Source organism: Daphnia pulicaria, chromosome 4 (assembly GCF_021234035.1).
Source record: "Daphnia pulicaria isolate SC F1-1A chromosome 4, SC_F0-13Bv2, whole genome shotgun sequence".
In the NCBI taxonomy this organism is placed as follows: Eukaryota; Metazoa; Arthropoda; class Branchiopoda; order Diplostraca; family Daphniidae; genus Daphnia; species Daphnia pulicaria.
In genome coordinates this window covers 1647356-1669486 of record NC_060916.1, presented here as the reverse complement: position 1 = coordinate 1669486, position 22131 = coordinate 1647356, and the positions used below count along the sequence as shown (strand labels likewise).

The window sequence follows — 22131 nt, the reverse complement described above, 5'->3', positions numbered from 1 at the left end:
ATGATGTCCCATCTTTCCCCCATAATTATTTGGGACAACCTGCAACTATTTCAAGTTTAACAGCTGATTTCCATAGCCAATATTTTCGCCCGTGAATATTATTAGCCCGTTGTGTGTATATCTTTAGCATTAGCGAAGGCTGCATTACTTTTGCAATATGATCACTTAACTTTAACTCACATTTTCTTATTCAACAATTTAGGTTTTTATGCTTTCCTCAATTTCTTACAATTTGGCCAAAAAAACACTGCTGATCAAAAGTTGAGTAAAATCTAAAATAAAACTGCTCAAATTCATGGTTTATTTTATTTACAAAATATGCGCAATCATCTACGAAACATGTTGCATGTAAAAACCTTGAAATACAGGTAAATTGGAAGACAACTAATCATACATACACAGCACAGAGAAATCCCCGATGATGACATAAAACAAAAAACGAAGCACTAAAATTAATTCCGGAATTGGTTGCATTAGTTCCAATGTCCGTGATTGGGCGGAATTGTTGGTATCAAAGACTTGATGTTTTGTTACTTGTTTCAAATTCTCACAATTTGGCTAAAAATTAAAGCAGCAAATAAGGCAGCTTAGACGTCATGGAATCATACCAAATTTGAAGACACGACTATGGAGGTTAACTTCCATACAGTATACAAATCAGAAGGAGAGATCATCGTCGTGGGTCTTTTTTTACATGTCCGTCTCGAGAGGCGTACTCTTGGACCGATGGGGTAAGAAGAAATTTTCGTTGGATGAGGCCAAGTAGCCGGTGGTGACTGCGTGTCGTGGCACTTCCGGTACTCCCGTATCGAAATTCGTTTCCAGCAGCGTTTGCGAACGCGTAGTCATTGGTGGCCTGTAAACATTCAACATTTTGAGTTAAGGAATTGAATTTTATGCAAGTTTTTCCTTTTTTGTCATACCGGTTAATTAAAGGTTGCATTTTGTTTTGGCCGGATGCGTCATCGGGTCTTGGTCTGGATTGAGGCAAAGTGACGGCCGAGGCGGCATCCGAATCGTCCAATTCACGTTTCATGGCCAAAGTTGAATCAGTTATCACGCTGGCCGTCGAATAGTTGTCCATAACACCGGCTTCGCTCCTTGAGCGGATTCGGCTGTAGTCTGGCTCGTTTATGGAACGGCCTGGCTGCGGATGGTAACTCACCTGGAATTGGAAAAGCCCAAAAAGAATGAAGAAAAACAAATTTACCATAAAATCATAAAAATGAATCAACTTACGGCTCCATTGTGATGGTGAACGCTAACGCTGGTCGTGATATTGCTTTGGGCGTCGATGGAATAAGAATCTCCCCACATGTCGGAAGGCGGTCGAGATTCCGGATGTGAAGCGTAGGTGGATGTGTCCCGGAATCCCTGGTTTTCAAAAGTCAACTGACCGCCGTTCGGATGGTGATTGCCCACGGCCGTTTGACCCGCTGGACGATTGACTCGGTGATCCAATTGGGAATAGGAGAAACCTTGTTGCGGCGGTTGAGGCAAACCCACCGTGTTGGCCGGATGTTCTTCCGCGTCATAAATACTGTAAGAACGATTGTCTTCCACCGAAGATTCGAACTGAGATTTGGCGATGGAGTCGACACTGCCGCCATTACGGGCGGAGGGGGGCACCAAAGGCTTCCGCCGAGCGCCGGCCGTATCCAAGAACCCGGAACTCGAAGCCAACGAGTTAAAGGAGCGGATGGAACGAATCGATCCTCGGATGGAATTCCGTCTCTCAAACCGCTCTTCTGCACGGTGTTTAGATTTGCTGGCCCAAAAAGCCACGCACAGGATAATCAAGAGGAGAGCAGCTGCTGAGGCACCCAAAAGGGCAACTGTCAAGGCATCGTCCGTCCATCCAAGGGGATCCAAAATTACATGAGGATCTGTTAACAAAATCAAAGAATTAAACAACAATTCCAACAATAAATTTTTGGATAAGCTCAAACTCACCGGCTTCGCAGAGAAACGGAAGCAACAAATCACAAGGGGACCTTTCCACTCGACGGTTGACGAAAACGACACACTGGCCGATCATGTCCAGGTGTTGAACCCAAACTCGGGCGTAGTAATCGAAGCCGACTTGCTGCGAAATGAGGAATTCCATGACGCCGTAATAATTGTTCATCAAGTAAGGCAACGAAGCGTTATCCTTCTTGCAGAACTCTTTGGCGTCCGAGAAGTTCATGGGTACGCCGATGTAAACGTAACAGGTGTCGCCGACCTGCGTCCAGCCTGGATCGCATTTGCCACTCAGAACGGTGCGGTTGTTCAAGTAATACGGCTCGAAGCGAACTTGGAGCAATTCCGGTATGTCCCGGAAGTCGCGGATGCGACCAACAACGGCCGTCGTCGTGTTGTATCCCCACCAGTTAGTTCCAGCTTCAATGGCCGTCCGTTGCATCTCCAAACTACCGCAATAATTAGATTATTAGAAGATTAATTTTTAAAACATTAACAATTTTGATGGAAGGGTTTCATCGTTCAACAAAAACAACAAACTAGACATTCAACATGCAATCGGGACGAAGAGGAAGATTAAAGATTACCTCGCTTCCCAAGTAGCGTTGCTGGATAGGTTCCAGGATAGTGATAGGAATAAGTGAATAATAAATAAAAGAGAAATAAAACAAAATCATGCAAAAAAAGAACTAAAGAGAAATCCAGAATGAAGATTCAAAATACCCAGTCCAATTCAGAGCGATCATTTCGTAATCATTGTCCGGATTGTAAAAAACGTTGTTGATGTAGCGCTGCCCGCTGCTTCCGGCGATGACGGTTCCACGGCTGTCACGATCCATGGCGTAATTCCTGTAATCAAAACATGGTGGGTCCGTTAAAAAAATGTTCAAAATCCGATTGATTCGATGATGAAAAATAAATTACTTGTGAAAGCTGTTGTGGTAAAAAGTCTGGTAGATGGGCAGACGAACGCGTCCGAAGCCGTAGACTTCCATAATGTGGTAGCCAAGGTTGTTGAAGATGTGATTTTCGGTGAGGTTAGCCACCACTTGATCTAGCAACATGACATTTTTGTAGCGGACGTTGCTCCTCGTGACATAATTGTGGTACAGCGTGACTTCCTGATAGGGACTGGAGCGACGGCCTTGCAAGTAAACCGTTTCCGTCACGTTGTTGTCGGCAAAGACGTTGTTGTGAATAACTGCTTTGAGCGCGGTTGGAACTCCGTTGGAATCCGATTGGATTTTTAATCCACCTTGATTGCGCCGGATCAAATTGTTCTGAAAAGAACAAACAAACAGACGGAATGATTAATACGAATTAGTTTATCGTTAGAATAAAAGAGAAACTTACCCTGAATAAGAGAGAATCCATATTCTGGACGTCCAGGGCTACAGCCGCTTCTGATGTGCTGAAATTGCCATAGAGCTGGGCTCCGTTGTCGACAATCTGATTCCACTCCATCGTCAAAATAGGATTGATCTCACCGGCGCTTGAATAGTACACAGCACCCGCTCTGTTGTGGAAAAATCCGGAAAAGGAAATGTTGTGGCGGATGTCTCGACCTGGTAATAAAAAATTTAAAAATTCCGTTACACCTGCCGCTAAAAAGCGAAAGTCAACCATAAACTATACCAAATCCTATAGCTGCGATGGGCAGAGTGATAACCTCCGCTATGAAACCGTACGATCCATCGTCGCCGGAAGAATGGATCTTCAAACTCAAACTGGGTTTCTTGCTCCGATACAATCGGTTCTCCATGGCCGGCCCGGTGGTGGTGGAAACGATTTGTGCGATAACCGTCGACGTGATGTTGTAAATGTCGCCGTCGTAAAGCGTCAAGGAGTCGGGGTCCCACGGCTGGTTGGTCGAATTGACCAAATTGAGCTGCAACAGCCGGAAGCCGAAGGTTTTGACGCCGTAGCGGCTGGTGAAGATTTTCACGCAATCAGCCGGCCGGTTCTCGTAGCGATAATAGACCAAGATACGCTCCTCGACAATCACTTGTTTCCCAGGATCGCAAGCGTCCAGAATGCCGAATGTGTTGTACGGAAGACCCCGAGCAAAACGAAGGGGACTGAAGGCGCTGAGATCGGCATCGCGGGTCTCCCCGTTCAACATCAGGACGCTGAGTCCGATTCCGCCGTTGTACTCGACCCGGTTGTCCAGCAATGGCAAGTTGAGCGACGGAGAAACCAGAGAAATACCATCGGATGCGCAATGAGTGATGTTGACCTGTTGAATGGTCGGCGTACGATGGACGGATAAGACGGCGGGGCTTCTTTCACCGTGAAGAATTCCGGCGCCAGTGATGTGAACGTAATAGAGCCGGGAATGGCGCTCCAGGTTGGCATCCAAATGAACGGGCAGTCCTGAACGAAGTTCCACCAAGTTGTCCTCGAACGACGAGACGGAAAAGCGGATGCCGCCCCAATAACTGGGCGATGCTTCAGACGTCCGGTTACCGCAATCGACAAAGACAAACTCTTCGCTATCCCACGGGCAAGAATAGATATGATCCCAAACCTGGCCGTTCAATCGGATATCACAGTCATCCAGTCTCGATTCAGTTCCTATTGATCGAAAAAAAAATTTAATTGATTGGGGAAACAGTTCAAAATAAAATCAAACAAATCCTTACCGATGCACTGGATGGGTTCCGGCCAATGACGAACACGACTCAGAGTGGCCAGCTGGAATTCCCAACGACGTCCAAAGCTCTTGTACTCGTGGAAGGTGTCGAGACCGAGCTGTCGGCAAACGACCCGGGCGTTCTGTTCGGTGAATCGACGGTCACAGACGGGCACCCACTGCTGCGTTGTCCGGTTGTAAAGCTCCAGATACCCTTGCCGGGCTCCAGGGAGGCACTGTCCTTCAAGGCACAATCGGACATTGTCGTCCTGGCCAGCTGTCACTTGACGAGTCAATCGGTAGTTGACCGTCATGGCTGAATTCTGCGCTGCTGGACGCATTCTGATGGGCGCTTCCCAATGTCCCTCGCCGTGGAGGACTCCCAGCACCAGAATGCCAACGCTGGGAAAGAATTCCAGTTCGACACCAGGCATTATGGTCAGTGTAACGCCGGGCATGACCGTCAAATCCGTGTGGACGATGTACGGTCGGTCCCGTCTCAGCAGGACGAGGTCCTGGAAGAGTCGCCCGCCCAGTCGCTCAACGTCCATGATAGGTGGGAGGATATCAGAGAAGACAGACTGGCCACCATCCCACGTAGGTTCCAGGAAATAAGGACGGAATGTAGCGATGGCGTAACTGTTCCAGTCGTCGAAATCGAAAATGCGTTCGCGAATGTGTTCCAGCTCTGGTGTTCCCCAATAATTGCGCTGGACGTTGACGAAATTGTCCAGTCTGGAAGAGCGAATTCCGGCCAACAGTTCGTAATCCATGGCCGTGTTGGGGCCGATCATGTTGTCTGTGACGTTCACCTTCTGGACACCTTTCAACGACAATAACAAATTATTAAAATTAATTAAATTAATTATTAATTATGTACACAAATTTAATTTAAATTACCTTTCAACGCCACGGCGTAGGAAGCGGCCAAGTGCGGATTGGACATCATGGAACGGGTTGCGTGGCCGTTGTCCTTGACGACGTTACGGGTGAAATAGGCGGAGACTTCGCCCAATATTTCCGACTGGCTGTCCATGTCGAATTCGACCATAAAGTTGCCCGTGTTCCGGCGGACAGTGTTGCGCAAAATGAACATCTCCTTCTCCATGCCGCGGAAGCTGATCAAACCCGGCTGGCCTTCGTTATCTTCCAAAATGTTGTCCGTCATGTTGAGGCGGGCAAAGTGTCCGCCGACGACCATACCGAACTGTCGATTGGCCGTCCAGGTGCTGTCCGCCACGTAGACGGAGTGAGTGTAATTCTCGTTGTACTGGAGGACGTAAGGCAGGCGGATGTCGAATCCGCCTCCCCGGTTGTTGCGGATCGTGTCGTTCTGCAGAATCCAGTGGAAAAGGTTGTTGGAATCCCGCAAATCCCGGCCGTTTTGCACGATGGCCCGTTGATTGTCCGTCACCGTCGTGTAATTCATGATGTACTTGATCTCGGCCAGCGGTTGACGTCCGGAATCGCGATAAGGTGTGTGAACCAGAACGGCTTCCTCTTTGCTCTGGGAGATTTCACATCCGATCAGCTGGATCGTCTCGTTGGCTTTGCGGAGGTAATGATGATTTCCGCCCGGACTGAGGAACAAATTGTAATGAAGAGATGAGAGACCTTTGCCGTTGCGCCGGATGTTGGTCGACGAAATGGACAGCATGGGAATGGGTCCAGTAAGTAGTCGAGATCGCTGGACTTGCAAATCCGTCCGCCTGTAAGCTGTCAGTAAGATGAGCATGCCGCCCTTGGCATCCTGTCCACTTTTGTATTTGATCGTCAACTTGTAGGAGCTGCTGACTGTCGGGAACGATGTCAAATTGACGCGGACGTTCCAGACTTCGTTGCTCAAGTCGCCGTAATCCAGCAAGAGGACGGATTCCGTGCTGGAATTCTGGATCGGATTGATGACCTGCATGCCGATGACATTCCGCTGATCCGTCTGGATGATGAGAGTCGATTCCACCTCCTCTTTGGCTTTTAGGCGACTCGTTTTCAGGTAGCGGGGCTCGTCCGGCACAAGTTCCAGAGTTCCCTTCGTCTCCGGAATCAGGATGAATTTGTTGGCCTTCAAAATGCTGAGCCAGCCGACCATTTCCCGCAATTCCTGACGGGCAATCATCGGATTGTAATGGATGCCCGACTCGACATTATCTTCGATGTGGCACTCGGCCAGCTGGAGCCCCAGACTGCGCAGGCTGACACCATGGCCGCGATTCTGAGAAATGTGGCTGTTCTTCAAGCTGGGAATCCGTTCCGGATAGTAAATATCCGAATACATGATTCCCAGACCGTCGTGATCGTTGCCGACCAATCGGAGCCGATCGAGGACGTGATGGTGGAAATCGATACGAACGGCCGGCTGGAACGAATGAGTGGCATAATCGAAGAGCCCGGCGCGCTCGACTGTGGCCGACCGGAGGACGGATTTCTTGGCCGTCATGCCAAAACGCAATCCAGCCCACGAGACGTCGTGACAGCGCAGGCCGACATCCAAGTCGTGACCGCAATAGTTTTCCGTTTGGTTGACGGTGGGTTGATGGAAACACGATCGAACGTCCGTGTCCAGCACGGAGCAGTCGACGTGACTCATCAAGACGGGATCCTCCAGTCCGATGGAAGACTGAAGTTGGCTGGAGTCAATGAACCAGTCACGAGGGTTGAGGACCAGTCCCATCTGGTGGCAGGCCACAGCGGCTGATTGCCTGGTCCAGCCTTCGTTGCAAACACTGCCCCAACGGCCAGCGATTTTCACTTGGAGGCGACCTTCACCGTTGCTGGCTCCCCCCACCAGCCTGACGGGCACTTCCACCGTTGTATTCTCTCTAATGGTGCGATCCATCAGCGAGAAAGTGATGCTTCCATCGGTCGAAGTGGACCCCTCGGCCACCAATTCACCACCGATCATCATGCCCAGCGAGTGCTCGAAGCGGAGAGTTACCCCAAAGGCGACTGTCAGTCGACCGGTTGGATGGACGACAATGTCTCGAGTCACGTGATACACACCAGGATCGATAAGCTCTTCCTGTCCGGTAACTTCTCCTCCGATTTCTCGACTGCCCGGCGTGACGAACGTGGGAACGAAATCCTGAATGTTGGACTCGGCGTCCGTGTCGAAATTGGTGTCGTGAAGGAGGAACGGCTTGAAGGCCACGCGGGCCAAATTGTAGCGATCCTTGCGGTCGAAAAGGCGGTAGTAGATGTGGCGCTCGGCTTTGCCGCCGAGCCAATTCCGGACGGCGGAGATTTCCAGCTGCTGGTCCTCCAACTGGGATCCGATTTCGTAATTCGAATCGGGATTGTCGATCATGTTGCGGGTGACATTGACGTTGCTGGAACCGACGACGACAACGGCGGCGACTCTGGAACGCGGGTGGAGTCCGACCGAACTGAACGGCTGCCGGATGCTGTTCCGCTTGATCCAGTTGCGAGTGAAAAACAATTTTTGGGCGTCGCCGGAATACTGGGACAGGCCCAGGTTGGCGACGAACAAACCGGAATTGAATTCGAACCGGTTGTTGATCACTAGAACATCGCTGGATAGGGATTCCAGTTCCAAAGCGTCCGGATTGCGGATGAGTAGGCAGCCCTGCTGATGGTTGCGGAAGAGATTGTGTTCGATGACGGCCACCATGGATACGGCGGGCGACATGACGAATCCCACCCGCTGATTGTGATGGAACTGATTGTGTCCGACGTGGATTTGTCTCATAGGAGTGGAAGGATTCCAGCAAGAAAGGATCTCCAAGGCGTTCCATTGGCTTTGATTGAAGATGTTGCCGCTGACGTTGACGCTTCCGGCCGTGCAGAAGTTGCCGACCATGACGGACGTCCACTGGTTGGCCGTTAGGGTGTTGTAGGCTATGATAAACTCCTGATTCAGGGCCAGCTTCAAGGAGCTCTGATTGAACCAGGCGACCACTCCATGGCCCCTGTTGGATTCGATGACGGAGTAGGAGACGTTAACACGACCGCCGGAATAGGTCATGTTGACACCGTCGCCCCAATTGTATCCAACGAAACTGGAAGTGACATTGACATCGCCGGCGCCGTCCAGGACTTGAACGCCGGCCATTCGGTTCTCTCTGAGCGTTGACCCCTGGACGTGCAGAAGTGACCGGATGTTCTCGGCCAGAACGCCCCGAGCGCCGTTGCTCGTCACGACCGAATTGGTCAAATTGAGATCGTAACTTTTACTGAAACCGGACGTCAATTCCATCTGCAGGACAGTCCGGCTGGAAGCCCGGGCCGTGTACAAGATCCAGATGGCGTTCCGGGTCGTGGTGACACTTTGAGGGCGGGTGCTGTTGGTGATTGAGAATTTGGCGATGAGCGGCGAACGGGAATCCGGTCCGTCGTGGACGACAACGTCGGCGGATGCATCGGGTTTGTCGGCCATTAAGTAAACAAAATGGAGCGTCAAAACCTGGCCAAGAGTCGAAGTGAATCGCTTCTCGCAGCGGGCATTGGCGATGCTTTCGTGGTAGCTCTCGGCCAGGATGGGCAGCGGGTAAACGGGATTCGATGTGCTGGCCGAAGTGCAGAGGTCGTGGGTACCGACCACGGCGTCTCCTGACTGATCGCCCGGTCTGGTGTCGTGAAAGACGTACTTGACACCTTCCTGGCCGTTGTCGGACACTGTGCAAGCGTCCAACAGGACGGAACCGCTGGACGTGTTGACGTAAATTCCGTATCCGGCGTTGCCCGTCACGGTGGCTCCGCGCACCACAACTGGAGAGTCCGGTGACGTCACATTAATGCCGTTGTAAGCCGATCCTTCAACCCGGAGTTTATCCATTTGTGGAGCCACTCCGACGCTCTCCAGAGCCGAAACGATTTTGCCGTCATGGTCCACTCCGGCGTTCAAAATGTCCACGTAATGCAAATAAGATTCCGACATCTTTGAAACCAGAAAAAAAATTTCAATCAAATTAATTTCCTATTATTGGATTATTATTATTGGTCCTATTATAAGATTATTGAAATACTAGAATAAGGGAAAATTTTTAGTAAATTTCCGGTCTAGAACGGCCACCATTTGTTACAATCTTATCCTCTAGGGTTATCTGTTGATGGCCTTTATCTCGTTAAGAGATAAAATCCAGCCGTATGGTTCAAGGCTTCATAAAACCAGTGCGCAATATCCTTTCTTGTTTGCTCAAAAATGATAGTAAGAAGAAAGAAAAAATAGCTACCACCCCAAATAAAACAAATACACAAGTTTTTAAAACAAGACCGGAAATCAAAAGTGATGGCGCGCGCTCTGCGGTTTCCGCTTTTGATTTTCGTTTTCTTCTTTTTTTGGAAGAAGGGGGAAAAAAGAAAAAGAAACGAGAAGGAAATAATATTATAATGATAATAATTGAACATGTTTATTGAAGGCTCATATTCACCTTGACGTAGAGGGTGTTGCCCTGCGTCAGGTCCTTCTTGTGTCGGGCGTGCTCGAAGCGGATGCCTCGCCAACGGGTGCCAACTAGACCCGATTCCGCCGAGTAGTAACCCGAGCACTCCATGCCCAAATCCGGATGGTAATCTGTACGCAATGGTTATAATAATTATAAGGAAATAAAGCCAAACAAAATAATTTATCATTAGCAATTACGCAACGTATTTCCGTTTCTTTCCAGACGTTGTTTCCTTCATTTATTCAAATTTAAAAAGAAAACGGTTTTTTTACTGCTGTTCATTGCTTTTGTTCTTAACGGAATAAGTCAAAGAAGGGAGGGGCGGGGGTGAGAAGGGGTTATCATTTTGTTACTTCTCACGACTATTGTTCGGCTCCGTCAGTCACGTTTTTCTTCGCTTCCCCCCCCCCCTACCTCTCGCAACGTCTTCCGGAAATTGTGTGTTACGTGACACACAGACGGCAACGGCAGACCGCGGTAACAGTCGAGCTATCCTATTACGGCTGTGATTTCTGAGTCAGCCATTTCTTTTGTTGTTGTTGTCTTTTTTTTTCCTTTCGTTCGCTACACGAGGGCGGTGGTTTTCCAAGGTACGAAACCGCACAAACCGCTAGGACCATATTTCATAGGGACCAACCGATTTATTGACGAGACGTCGCTATATTTATAGTACGTGTTATTATTCAAAACCACCCTGGACCGGATGCGATCGGTTCTACCGAGCGTGTCTTTACACAAGGCACAGGGCGAAGGAGAGGATTGGCAGAGTTCAGTGGCCTGCCGATGGGATGGTCGATGGGAAAAGCAACAAGAAATAAATGAAGGGCCGAGTTAAATCAACGGGCTCTCTTACCGCATACACCAGCGCCGACTCTTCTTGAATTCCAGTCGCACTGGAAAAGACTGGATCCGCCTGGATAGCATCGCGGGTTTTCCAGTAGGAGAGGACGGCTGGATGAGGAATTGACGCGGTCCATCCATTGGACGTAGCGTCCTCCTTTATAGCCCATCTGTCGGCAGGTTGTCTCATAATCCGTCACGGTCCAGCTAAAAATTATGGTTGGGGGGGAGGATGAATAAAATAGAAAAAAGGCAAAGAATTATGTTTATGAATGAATAACAGAAGCAGCATCCGGCTGGATATTATTATTTTTTTAAAACCACGCCCCAATTCGACTCACTTCCGAGAGTTGGTGCAAACGGAACGCCATTCACCCAAATGGTGGATCTGCAAACGGCCGGACAATGGAGTAGGTCCATCGACTAACCGGACATCAGGTAGCGACCGAGCAGGTCCCGTTTCCATGGCGTTCATGACAATCCTAGCGTCTGCATTGCCCTGTGTTAGCAGACGAAAATCAAACAAAAACAAACAAACAAACAAAAAAGGCGAATTAAAATTATGAACGCAGAGATGAGTCATTCAACTTCCGTTGTGTCGTCCATGTTTTCCATTGCGTGATAACGTGAAATTACTACCGACGATTGTGTTATCAGGTTGCATAATGACAAAACTATCTTGGCACTCCTCAAAAAAAAAAATGAACACAAGTCTCGAGACTTTCTCCTCGTTAGAAAATGAAACAAACAAAAATCAAAGTTCACCTTCACGCCAGGTGGATTTTTCTCAGGCGAAAAGAAACGAACCAAACATTTTCATTTTCGTTTAGGACGTTCACCTCGTTAATTTCGGACATGTGCTTGTGTATACGGGAACAAACCCGTAACCACAACCGTCATGGACATTAAAACCCGCAGATGATTTACCAATAATTTGATATAACAACCGCAAAAAAGGAGGAGAGACAAAAACCAAATTGTTCACAGTACGAGACAGATATCTGGCAACGCTTCAAATAATTTCCAAAGGAAATTTACTTTACCACATCCATCGATCAAAGATGGAATTATAAGTGGGTCATTCAAATTAAACCCTTTCATGCGTTGGATTTTGAATCCGAGACAAAGAAGAAAGTTCCCAAACGATACAACCCCACCCGGAACGAATTCAATTCTCTTCACTAAACTTGTAAAATTGTTATAACAAATTTTTAAGAAAATTCAAAATGTGTTACCTTGGCTATGAGGGCACCTTTGACGAGAATCCCAGCACCTGGATGGAAGTTGATGACGACGCCCGACTCGATGTTGAGCGAACCCGTTTTTTCGATATGAATCACATCACGAATATGGTATGGACTGTGTGCCCTGGTCATGAACTGACTGTCCGTCACACTTGGGTTGAAGATGGACTCACTCACCGTTCGATGATGGCAAAGAATAACAAGGAAACAAGAGACGGCCAGCAATGTGGTCGTCGGCCACTTTGTGAAATGAAAGCGTCCAGGCTTCATCTCTAAATCGTTTGCAAAATTTTTCTTGTCTAATCGACTGGACGTTTTTTTTCTCACCAAGGGCGCATTTTCCTTGCACCAGAGATCACACGATTTAGCAACGAAATCGCAATGAGGAATTGGAATGAAATTTTCGGTTAGACAGTTGCAGGTAGCGCGAGTGTAGGTTGGCAGCACTGTGTCGGGGCAACGGTCGACTCTCAACTGCCCCGCCTCACAACATTTGAAACTCTCCCGAGTCTTGAATGTGCAGCCAACTCCACCGTTTCTCTCTCCCCCACCCCAACGGCCTCAGCAACACACGAGAGAGGCCACTGTGTAAGTTAAGATGAAAAAGAGTAAACTCCCTCGGGGCGTGTATACCTGTGGGATGTGAAGATACAAAAAAATGCGGATGAAAAGGAGAACAGAAGAAAGAAAAAGGAAGGGAGTTCAAGAGGAGGTATATACTGACAGCACTGGGCCGGCCAACAATGGGGGATTTGTGGAGCTTACGGACGGACGGACGGAGCGCAGGTAGAAGAACAGGTCACGTGACTAAAAAGGAATGTGCGTGTGGAGAAGGAGTGTGGTTGGGAAAAACAGGTAGATAACAGCACTCGAACACCATCTAGCGTTTTCAAATACGATTATCGTGATTTGAACATTTCAAATTTTGTTATTTTGGAAGGGTTTATTATTGCTGTTTGTTTTGCCAACAACAACAACAACACAAACACTTGTAACGAAACAACAATATAAATGTTCCTGTTTTTTTCACGAACTTTTTTACCTAAAAGAGGACGGGATTGAAGTATTCAGGAAGAGGCAACCACGCTAAATGTCTCCACATCGGCAAATAAACAGCACAGTTAACGAGTTTTCACATAACTATCTTTTAAAAAGTAATAATATGAGAGAGTTTCTGACTTGTAAATCTATTATTAGAACTAAGTAAAGAGCTGCCAGCCTTTTTTTTCTTTCTTTTTTGTCAGTCAGATCAATAAATCTTCTACTGATCGATTGGAGAGATGTGGCACGGAGTGTGAGAAAACGAGAATTGAAAATTGAAATAACAATCTAATAGCAACAACAAGTAGTCCAGTGGAGAAAAAACAAAAACCGACCACAGCAATGTTACCTGGCTACACCTATGTTCCGTACATAGAGGCGCTATTACGACACACTGATTGAAAGGAGGCAGAAATGCATCTTGAGGATTATGCATTACCTTTCTTTAAAGGCTACCGAAATAAAAATGGAGATTTTAAGTAATCGGGCAGTACGAGGTAACCAAATAACTGGTGGTACTTATCATAACAGTAAAGATGGGGGTGGGGAGAACTTAATCCAGAACAACTGAAAAGTGAGATGGAGAGGAATGACGGCCATACATGACAAAACCAAAAGTGGGCAAGAGTTTTTTTTTTTCTTAAACGCAAGTATTATTCGAGTCGTTTGACAACCCGTTGAAAATCCGAGCCGATTCATCTTCGCTAGTATCTGGAAAAATGTATACAAAGAAACAACACATTTTAGTCCATCCTTGTTTGACTGGTTTCAAATATAGCATAATCTCACCCCCATTATATTCGAGAACTAGACTGCTCATGGCGTCCGTCACTGAATCGGCAGCACTCATCAAATCTTGGCGCCAATCAAAGCTGCCTGTGTTGAAATTACGATTGGGATTATCCATTGACGGGGTGATGGCGGCTTGGTGGGATTCGGCCTCGACCGAAGGACTTTTCCCACGGCTTGGGGTAGAAGACGTAGATGGAGTAGAACGGGGCGATAGCTGCTGATTCTGGGAATTGAAAACGAGGGGTCACATGTTATGAGCCGCACTATTTGAGAACCAAGGATTTCTCAAATTACTTTGATCATCTTCATTAGCGATTCCAATTGCACCATAAGTTGTTTGCGAGAGTCTTGTAATCCATTCAGTTGCTGTTCAAGCTCCGATTTCCTCTGCCGCAGAACGCTCAACTCTTCCATGAGGGGATAAGGTCCCGTTATGACCCCTTCATCCATTTCCTGTTCGTGACTGCACAGAGATCAATAGAATTTAGGCCAAACTTCTTTAAAATGTAAACCAACAGAAACACGGGGGGTCGTACCGAATACGAGCAATTTCTCTGAGAATTTCTTGGTTTTTATTCTCAAGCTGAGCCAATAGTTGGTGTGCACTGGTGCTGCTACTCTCTTGCTCCGGACGAGGATCCTTCTGATTTTCTGCTAATTTAGCGGCATAGCGCGCAATCAATCCGTGTTCATCATCTCCGCGTTGCCATGAACGACTCAAACTTCCCGTGTTATTTTGCACTTGGCTGGTCTTCCATGTCTCGCTACCTCCCAATAGAGAAGCGTTGCGTTCCAATGTCGCTGATGGCGTTGAACTATAAAAATGAAAGGAAAATGCATGCATTAATTACTAATTGGACTATGAAAAATTCTAAGTGGTTTATTATGGGGTAATATGTAATTCTAAGTCTAAAATAGCGATCAGATAATTAAAAAATGGGAATTAAAAAGGTTTCCCATACCGGGAATCGAACCCGAGCCTCTTGGGTGAAAGCCAAGTATCCTAGCCACTAGACCATATGGGATATATCAAAAAGGCTTCTTACATATACGTGACTGCAACGGGTCTCTCTGGACCCTCTAGTGTTCTCCAAACTTTGGTACGATTCTGGTCGTAGTCGGACGTGGGGCTTCTCACGCACTGAAGGGAACGCCTCAAAGATGCCGAAAACACCGATTCCTTTGGGGTTTTCTACATTAAACGTCAGGAAATTAAAAAATAACAGTTAATTCTAGCCAAAACGGTTCGTTTAGCTTGCCAATCTATAGCATGCTCACTTATACCTCTTCTGCTGCCTGAAGCATCAGTAAGCGTGAATAAATAAACGAGCATATAATAAGCATATCAAACGGCGTTTAAGAGATATCCCAGTCAAAAGATTTCGTTATCTAATGCCCCTTTCAACATACCGGCGTGTGATGCTCGCGAATCTCGTGATCGGCATTATGCGACTCCGAAAAAGAAAGTCCACGCCAAAAACATTCTTGACACTGATGGCTCCATGCCGAAGGACATTTGGTACACTTGTATCGTAAACCGCTGAAACGGGTGCGTCCACAAGAAACGCATTCCACGGGATGAACGACTGCAAGCAATTAAAAAAGGTAATTTCAACGGTCAAGAGCATCCAATATGACGTTCTTGGGTATTACCATTTTCGGCAGCTGCGATACGATGTATGAGAGGAAGCCAAACCAATGACGGAGCTGCCGCAGGGTCACCCAAGAGGACGTCAAGGAATTCATTTACACTCACTTTGGAACCCTGTTATGAAAAAGATATAAGATCAAGTTCTTAATTGAGCCGTAAAGAATACAACAAACTCATTTAAATAAATACATTTGGAAATATTTCTTGAGCCATTGCCGGCCTGTAATGAAATGAAGGCTCTTCTCCAACTGCAGCTGTTAGAACAAAACACTGACGCATGAAGTCTTCAAATTTTGGGGCAACAAGCTGTCCATTCGAGTCAGACATTTGAGAAAAAGCATCTGGAAGCAAATGCATTTGTGTTAAATCCAAGTTTGTGAGTAAGAAGGAATAGGTAGCCTACAGCGAAGCTTATCTGCCAACTTTCCACCACACAGTACGGCTAAAATCATTTTGATTGTAAAGACAGGGATCCTATCAGTTTCTTCATTCCTGTAAAAGATTGTAATTTTATAGAGCTCCATTTGGCAAAGTATTATCATCACTTACAGGCTGTAAACAGACACAATCCACTTGATAAGATACATGGTCGCAGGATCAACATGAAGCTGTTGCCCAATGGGGACCCGTTTGTTTAAATGAACATACAGGGTGTTTATCAAAGTCTCAAGTCGACTGAGAGTCATAGGTGTGTAGGGCTCCACCGAATTCAATCCATTTTCTCTGAAGGCCTCAATTAGATTCCACACATCGATAAGGTGCACTGTAGAGATAACAAACAAATGAATTCAATTCAACTAGAAAATATTTTAGGAATGTATGAATGTGTTACAATGAGTTCTTCGCTGAATGAAACGGAATTTGACAGCCGTCCGATAAGAAGCTAGACGAATGACGTTGAAATTCTGCGTGTGGATGTCATTTGCCAAGTCCAATTTGCCCGACTCATTTTGTTCCATACTGATCCTAGATATTCAATTATATTCACGTACAACGATCGATTTTCAAACACACCCGAGAGGTAGTAGAGTGAATTAGCTTGGTATTCAAAGCCTGCTAAAATCAGAACTGCTGTAGTGCTACCGCTAAGCCGATCTGTACGACTTCGTGAGAAAGAACTAGCAAAACAACAAGCACCCTGCACTTTGATATTATGCAGCACATGCAAAAACAAGGATATAGCTTGATCAGCTGTTTGGAATGCTAAACTAGCTGCAGCGCCTTCTCTGAAGTTGTTGATACTAAACAGACTGCATGGAGCATGCCCGAGCACGCCACATAACGTCGTAACCCTCGTCTAGAAATTCCCAATATAACGCTTGTGTGATTTATTTTCCAAACATGGTTAGAGTGTTACGTCTGGTGTGCTGGTCGATAAGTAAATACAAGCGGCAGATTGATATCTATTTGAAGTTTTCAAATCTCGCCTCAGATTTCTAGCAAGCCATAAAGTAAATGCCCTTAGCGATAGCCATACAACCTAACGTAACTTTGATTAAAAAAGGAGATGTTTTGAGGCTTGGAGCAAAGGGTAAAAAGACGTCCAGCACACAAGGATTGATTATAACTTGCTAATTCAAATTACTATGCAAAATGGGAAGTAAACCAAACCTCCTGCTGGGATTTCAATTAGTAGCACAAGCACATGCGTTTAAATTGCGGATGTTTGGCTACTACTGGCTTTTTATGGGTACTGTAAATGGTGAAAATTCGAAACTGTAAAAAGATATGTTCACGGAAAGCTATTATTCCAATTTCCGTACTCCACCCACTTGTAGTTTGTTTCTATTTATAAAAACGAGGACACGGGATATCCGCCTTCTTTATTAATGAAATAACCGCTTATTTTCTATAAAGTGTGATAAATATTTGTATGTAATTTACAGCATTTTCTCACTCTTACTTCTCTTTATAATATTTATTTATTTGACAAGACCACTCAGAACACGCTGACTTCCTTCCAGTTTCTCACAAGGAGATACCGTAAACGGTCCTCAATGGCCGAGAGTAGATACTACCGAAGCAGTTACACTCCCGACCTGCTTCACGCTCAGAAGCCAGCGTCGTTACTCCTCATCGTGGGTTGATAGGAGACAAGTTTCTGGTGGGAAACAAGTCAAGATATACTACAGAAATGATCCTGTGAAGTATGATCTTAATTAGTCGTTGGTTTGGCGCAAGTATTTGATATTTTCATAAAAAGAAACAGCAGTGGCGTAACTGTTAGCTTTAAAATACAATATGTAGACGTATATTCAAATATTTTGTTCTAGTCATTGCATAGTGCACGAAACTGTAAATTGAAGTAGAGTGTTCACTTAATGAATATTATTAATCTTGATAAAAAAGAGGCATAAATAAATAATTCTCAAAATAAGAGACGATACTGGAACCGAGACTGCAAATTTATAGTTTTTTTTTTCTATTTCTGCCTAGTGTTGGAATGTTGCCACATTTACCATATTATCACCGCTTGGAATGTCCAAGACTCCAAGCATGCTCCAAGCGGGAACATTTAAATCTGGATTGATATCAACTTATCAAGTAATCGACGTGGAAGTTTTTCTTTAGTCTGGCTTTCTAGAAGTTTTTAGTTTTTCTATTTATGTTGGTGTTGGAAAGTTGCCACATTATCACATTATCAACGCTGGCAATATTCAAGCGGGAAAATTCGAATCGGGATTGAACTCAAGTATCGTAATCGACGTGAAAGTATGCGAAAATTGCGGAAAAATGGTCGTGGAAACTTGTTTCACTATTCTAATCAAAACGTGCTATGATCATCAATACCCAGACATCGCTTAGCGAATTACGATTCGTGAGCCGGGAATTTTCTTCTCTGGAGTTGAGTAGGATGGAGTAAGCAGGTATATAGTATACAGAGTAAAGAGGGAACTTGCTAGCCGGTGCGGGAATGGTATAAACGGGCGCGGTTCACTCTAAAACCTTATTGACTGGGGTCTGGCAAAGAATAGACAGGGAACTTGGAGGCCAATGGTGGAGTTTACAGGGGTTGTTTAGATGACACGAGTGAAATGAGTTGGAAACAGAGGGAGCCGGAGCGGAGTAGAAGGAGAGGGTTTGTATATGTAGGGTTTACTTTGTTTCCCTTTTTTACTTGTCATCAGACACGAATACCTTCCGTATCCGTCAACCTTGTGGGTAACGATTTTAAGAGCGGGAGACAGGGATAAGAGTCCGGTAGGAGCCTGTTGTAACCACTACTCTCCGAGTGACTGTATGGTTACAGCAAGTGTATAGTCATCCTGGACTGATCCCCAATAAAACGTCATTAGCAAGAGTTTCTTTGTTTCTTGATACATTTTCTAATAGTACCAAATGGTTTTCTGTTTTGAAAAGTTCAAATGTTTTGAGTGCCAACGTGCCACGAGTTCGGGAATGTTTTATTTCATTTGGATGTTTAGACTAGGTTCAAAGATTGGTAACACGACTCACACATAAAAAGACAAAGGTTACTAGAGAAAAGGGCAAATAAAAGACAAGTCAATTAGAAAAAATAGGACTCGTCTTGAATCATTCGCATAGGAGAGACAGATAGGCACAACACGTCATGGTATTGGTATCAAATGCATTACAAGTTGCACTCGTTTCGGTCATAATTTCATTTCGGCTCAGAGAAAATGCTGCGGCGATAAAATCAGCCGCAAGTCAATTTAAATTAAACAAAGCAAAGCCTAAACCGCGTTTGGAAGAAAGTCACATCAAAATGAATGCACCGGGAACGACTATGCAATTAGTTGCTTTCCTGATTTCCTTGTATCTAGACTTGAATCGATGTATTCCCTATTTAAAAAAAAAATAATATTAATAATTTAATTCATCGATTTTTCAATGGAAATGTAATATGGGTATTACTGAATTATCGATGGCAGTTCTGGAGCTCTGCAGATATATTTGTGAGCATATCCAAAGTTGTAGTGAAATTCTACGAACTGCACTGGAGGCCATTCGGCAGGACGCTTGTTCAGCGCTACTTCGTAAAGCTAGTCGAAGAGAAAAAAATCCAATTAAGTTTCTGAAATGACCAAAACAGTTATAATGATAATTACCTTCTTGGCAAGAATGATGGGGATCACTGCATCGTCCTGAGCATGTAGAATCAGAATTGGGCTGTCGATTTTCGGAATATGCAAGTCACTATCAAAGGCAAGATCATTGGCGACTAGAGGTTCGGTGAAAAACCAATCGAATGCGGGGATAGGACGGAAGATCTAGTTAAAAAAAGAATTGTCAAGTTAGAGTTTAGAAGATCTTAAATATGTTTATTTTACATATGAAAGTGGATGATTTCGAATCTCATCTCGAATGTTGTTGAAGGGAGCTTCCAAAATTAGCCTATCGGGAGACCGTTTCTCGCTGCAAAGTTGTCCCACCGTTCTTGAAGCAACACTGATGGGAAATTTAGAAATATTTAACTATAATAATCACATTTTGAGAACTATATAGTCACTTACCCAGTACCAAGTGAATGGCCCCACACAACAATCATGGCATCCTTAGAATGTTTCTTTATGTAATTGTAGACAGCTGTTGCATCAGTAATGACACCATCTTCAGACATATGGGCCTGAGTTGAGTCAGCATATCCTGTGAGTAATGATACAAGTTTTGTAAATTACGTGGTCATGGAACTCTTGGCAACACAGATTACTATATACCTCTATAGTCCATAGTGACCACATGGTAGTTTAAAGATTGCAGGATTTTATACAATTCTATACGGTGACTGCCTGCCCTTGAGCCTGAATTTCCATGAAGGTATAAAATAATGGGATGGCCTGAAGAAAAGGAATCTTCTGGTGTTTCAAACTTTGCATCCATCACAGACTCTGGCAAAATGTGCCTGGTGAAACCAAAATTTGTAATTAAAATAGAAACTTGAAAACCATTATCATCTTGTTATTACCAAACTCCCACTTTGACATCTGCATCAGTCTCCAAGTACAGATTACGTGCTCCACTCAACCCTTGGGATTCCGGGTCAGCAAAGTCCACCCCAAAAGGCCATCGCACTAGAAAACAAACTCAGCATTTCAATTAAACTAAAACGAGATTACATTTGATTGTCTACTCATTACCATATGGTAAGAACACCATATGCCTTTGGAAAGTAGGCAAAAAGCGAAACGCCAATGGAAGGCAAACATAAAGAATGAAAAAAATGAGGCCTATAATCTGCATGAGGGAGATGAGGGATCTGGAATATAAGTTGTCACAAAAAAGTGTCACTTAATATCGGTGTTGAAGCGCTACTGTGTATATACTTTGCACACGACAAACCAACTGAAAGTATTATTACCGCTTTAGTAGCCTAATCCTAAAAAATGGTTTCATAAGAAATCGGGTCAGTGCAGATAGAGCTATTGCGCAATTAAAAGTTTCGACTCGAAGTCCTCAGAAAGTATCTGTGCAACCAGAAGAAGTCAAAGTATATTCATGACAGATATGAGTCAGAAAAAAGAAAACAATCATCACACAATTCACAGTGAAGTGAATAATGTTGATGGTGAGATGGTCGTCTGCTTGAATGGCGGGCAGATTTGGAATTTTCGGATGCTGGCCTCTGGCTACCAAATTTGGAACTGAACTTCTGTTACGCAACGACAAAAAAAGAAATAAAATAACAACACAAATCAATGCAAATAAGAAATAATGCAAACATATGCAAAAAACACTGCTATGTCTTCAAAAACATGGAACGACAGCGTTAACAAAATCCGTGAGTCTTCGTCATTGAGCTTCCTTTTTACGAAACCCAGGAAATGAGATGTCGTGAATTAAGGTCGGGTACATTCACCGGTACAAACAAAAATAAAATAAGCTGTGCTGTATAACACAGCGAAACATCAATTGAAACATTTGGCTGAATTTGCAGTCCATTTTCCTTTGTAGTTTCATAACACATGTTCATAGTTTAGTAAAGCAGTTGAATAGGGTTTTATTAAGTAATGGCGCCATAGTGCAGTATGGAATAAGGAAGAGAGACTATCACAAAACCGACTATAGATATTACATTTACCCCGAAATGGTTGACGACATTGCGTTAAAGGAACCCACGCAGAGATCGTGGGAGTTTTTGGTTAGTATGTTATTATCTCAAAAACTTATTTACAGGGTAGGTCTACGAGTTGGGATGCGTCCGTGTGGTACACGTGCGATCATTTTTTTACAGGCGTGTTTGTGTCGGATAAACCTATACTAGTTTCCAATTTCATTCGATCACGCACACATCTGAGCCCAATTGAAATGCAATTATGAATGAAAGTATGATACACGAAAAACCTTTGCCGAATTCTGAGCGTTCCCTTTTACAATGCTCTCAATAGAAGAGCGGAAAATGTCGCAGGGAAAGTTTCCAGGTTATTTTCTGTTCGGTTGTTGCTGCAGAGGCTTGCGATTATGCCTTGAAATTGATAACTAAAGTATACAGAAATAACCCAAAAGCCTTGAACCTTGTACCAGCAGACAAACGGTTTGTTAAAAAATTGGAGTCCTGAGACGATAGATAAGGGCGACTCTTAATAATATTATGACGCTATACACTTG

General features: G+C 44.9%; 4 protein-coding genes, 2 non-coding genes and 1 pseudogene across 8 annotated transcripts in view; all 7 read right to left on the bottom strand.

Annotated features, from left to right (window-relative positions):
• LOC124336054 overlaps window positions 1-22131 on the bottom strand; it is a 570649-nt pseudogene that overhangs the window by 137357 nt on the left and 411161 nt on the right.
• Window positions 1-22131, bottom strand: part of LOC124336181 — a 455543-nt gene that overhangs the window by 358571 nt on the left and 74841 nt on the right. The gene's annotated exons all lie outside the window — the stretch shown is intronic.
• LOC124335999 (protein bark beetle-like) lies at window positions 285-12565 on the bottom strand. Of its 2 annotated transcripts, XM_046789515.1 has the most exons (15): window positions 12072-12564; window positions 11178-11335; window positions 10850-11043; window positions 9982-10124; window positions 5495-9488; window positions 4605-5417; window positions 3598-4536; window positions 3316-3527; window positions 2887-3242; window positions 2686-2811; window positions 2550-2570; window positions 1954-2411; window positions 1240-1886; window positions 924-1165; window positions 285-856 (listed from the first exon to the last, which is right to left on the bottom strand). In XM_046789515.1, exons 1-15 carry the CDS (start codon window positions 12348-12350, stop codon window positions 691-693), a joined length of 8748 nt encoding a protein of 2915 aa, XP_046645471.1. In that variant the 5' UTR covers window positions 12351-12564; the 3' UTR covers window positions 285-690. The 2 variants fall into 2 exon arrangements, with proteins under 2 accessions (XP_046645471.1, XP_046645472.1); XM_046789516.1 differs by lacking the exon at window positions 2550-2570 and having other exon boundaries at window positions 12072-12565.
• Window positions 13009-16823, bottom strand: LOC124336147 (dystrobrevin beta-like). Of its 2 annotated transcripts, XM_046789834.1 has the most exons (12): window positions 16397-16823; window positions 16114-16327; window positions 15968-16056; window positions 15754-15905; window positions 15567-15678; window positions 15324-15499; window positions 15198-15209; window positions 14960-15105; window positions 14450-14728; window positions 14208-14376; window positions 13911-14136; window positions 13009-13832 (listed from the first exon to the last, which is right to left on the bottom strand). In XM_046789834.1, exons 1-12 carry the CDS (start codon window positions 16521-16523, stop codon window positions 13762-13764), a joined length of 1773 nt encoding a protein of 590 aa, XP_046645790.1. In that variant the 5' UTR covers window positions 16524-16823; the 3' UTR covers window positions 13009-13761. The 2 variants fall into 2 exon arrangements, with proteins under 2 accessions (XP_046645790.1, XP_046645791.1); XM_046789835.1 differs by lacking the exon at window positions 15198-15209 and having other exon boundaries at window positions 16397-16821.
• On the bottom strand, window positions 14867-14938 carry Trnae-uuc. The gene has a single exon. It is a non-coding gene; the product is annotated as a tRNA-Glu (tRNA).
• On the bottom strand, window positions 17499-17721 carry LOC124338721. The gene has a single exon (XR_006917962.1). It is a non-coding gene; the product is annotated as a small nucleolar RNA U3 (small nucleolar RNA).
• Window positions 18951-21100, bottom strand: LOC124336318 (lysophosphatidylserine lipase ABHD12-like). The gene is made up of 9 exons (XM_046790078.1): window positions 20885-21100; window positions 20664-20782; window positions 20492-20597; window positions 20244-20428; window positions 20040-20172; window positions 19857-19974; window positions 19635-19796; window positions 19441-19568; window positions 18951-19368 (listed from the first exon to the last, which is right to left on the bottom strand). The coding sequence occupies exons 1-9, from the start codon at window positions 20917-20919 to the stop codon at window positions 19311-19313; spliced, it is 1044 nt and encodes a 347-aa protein (XP_046646034.1). The 5' UTR covers window positions 20920-21100; the 3' UTR covers window positions 18951-19310.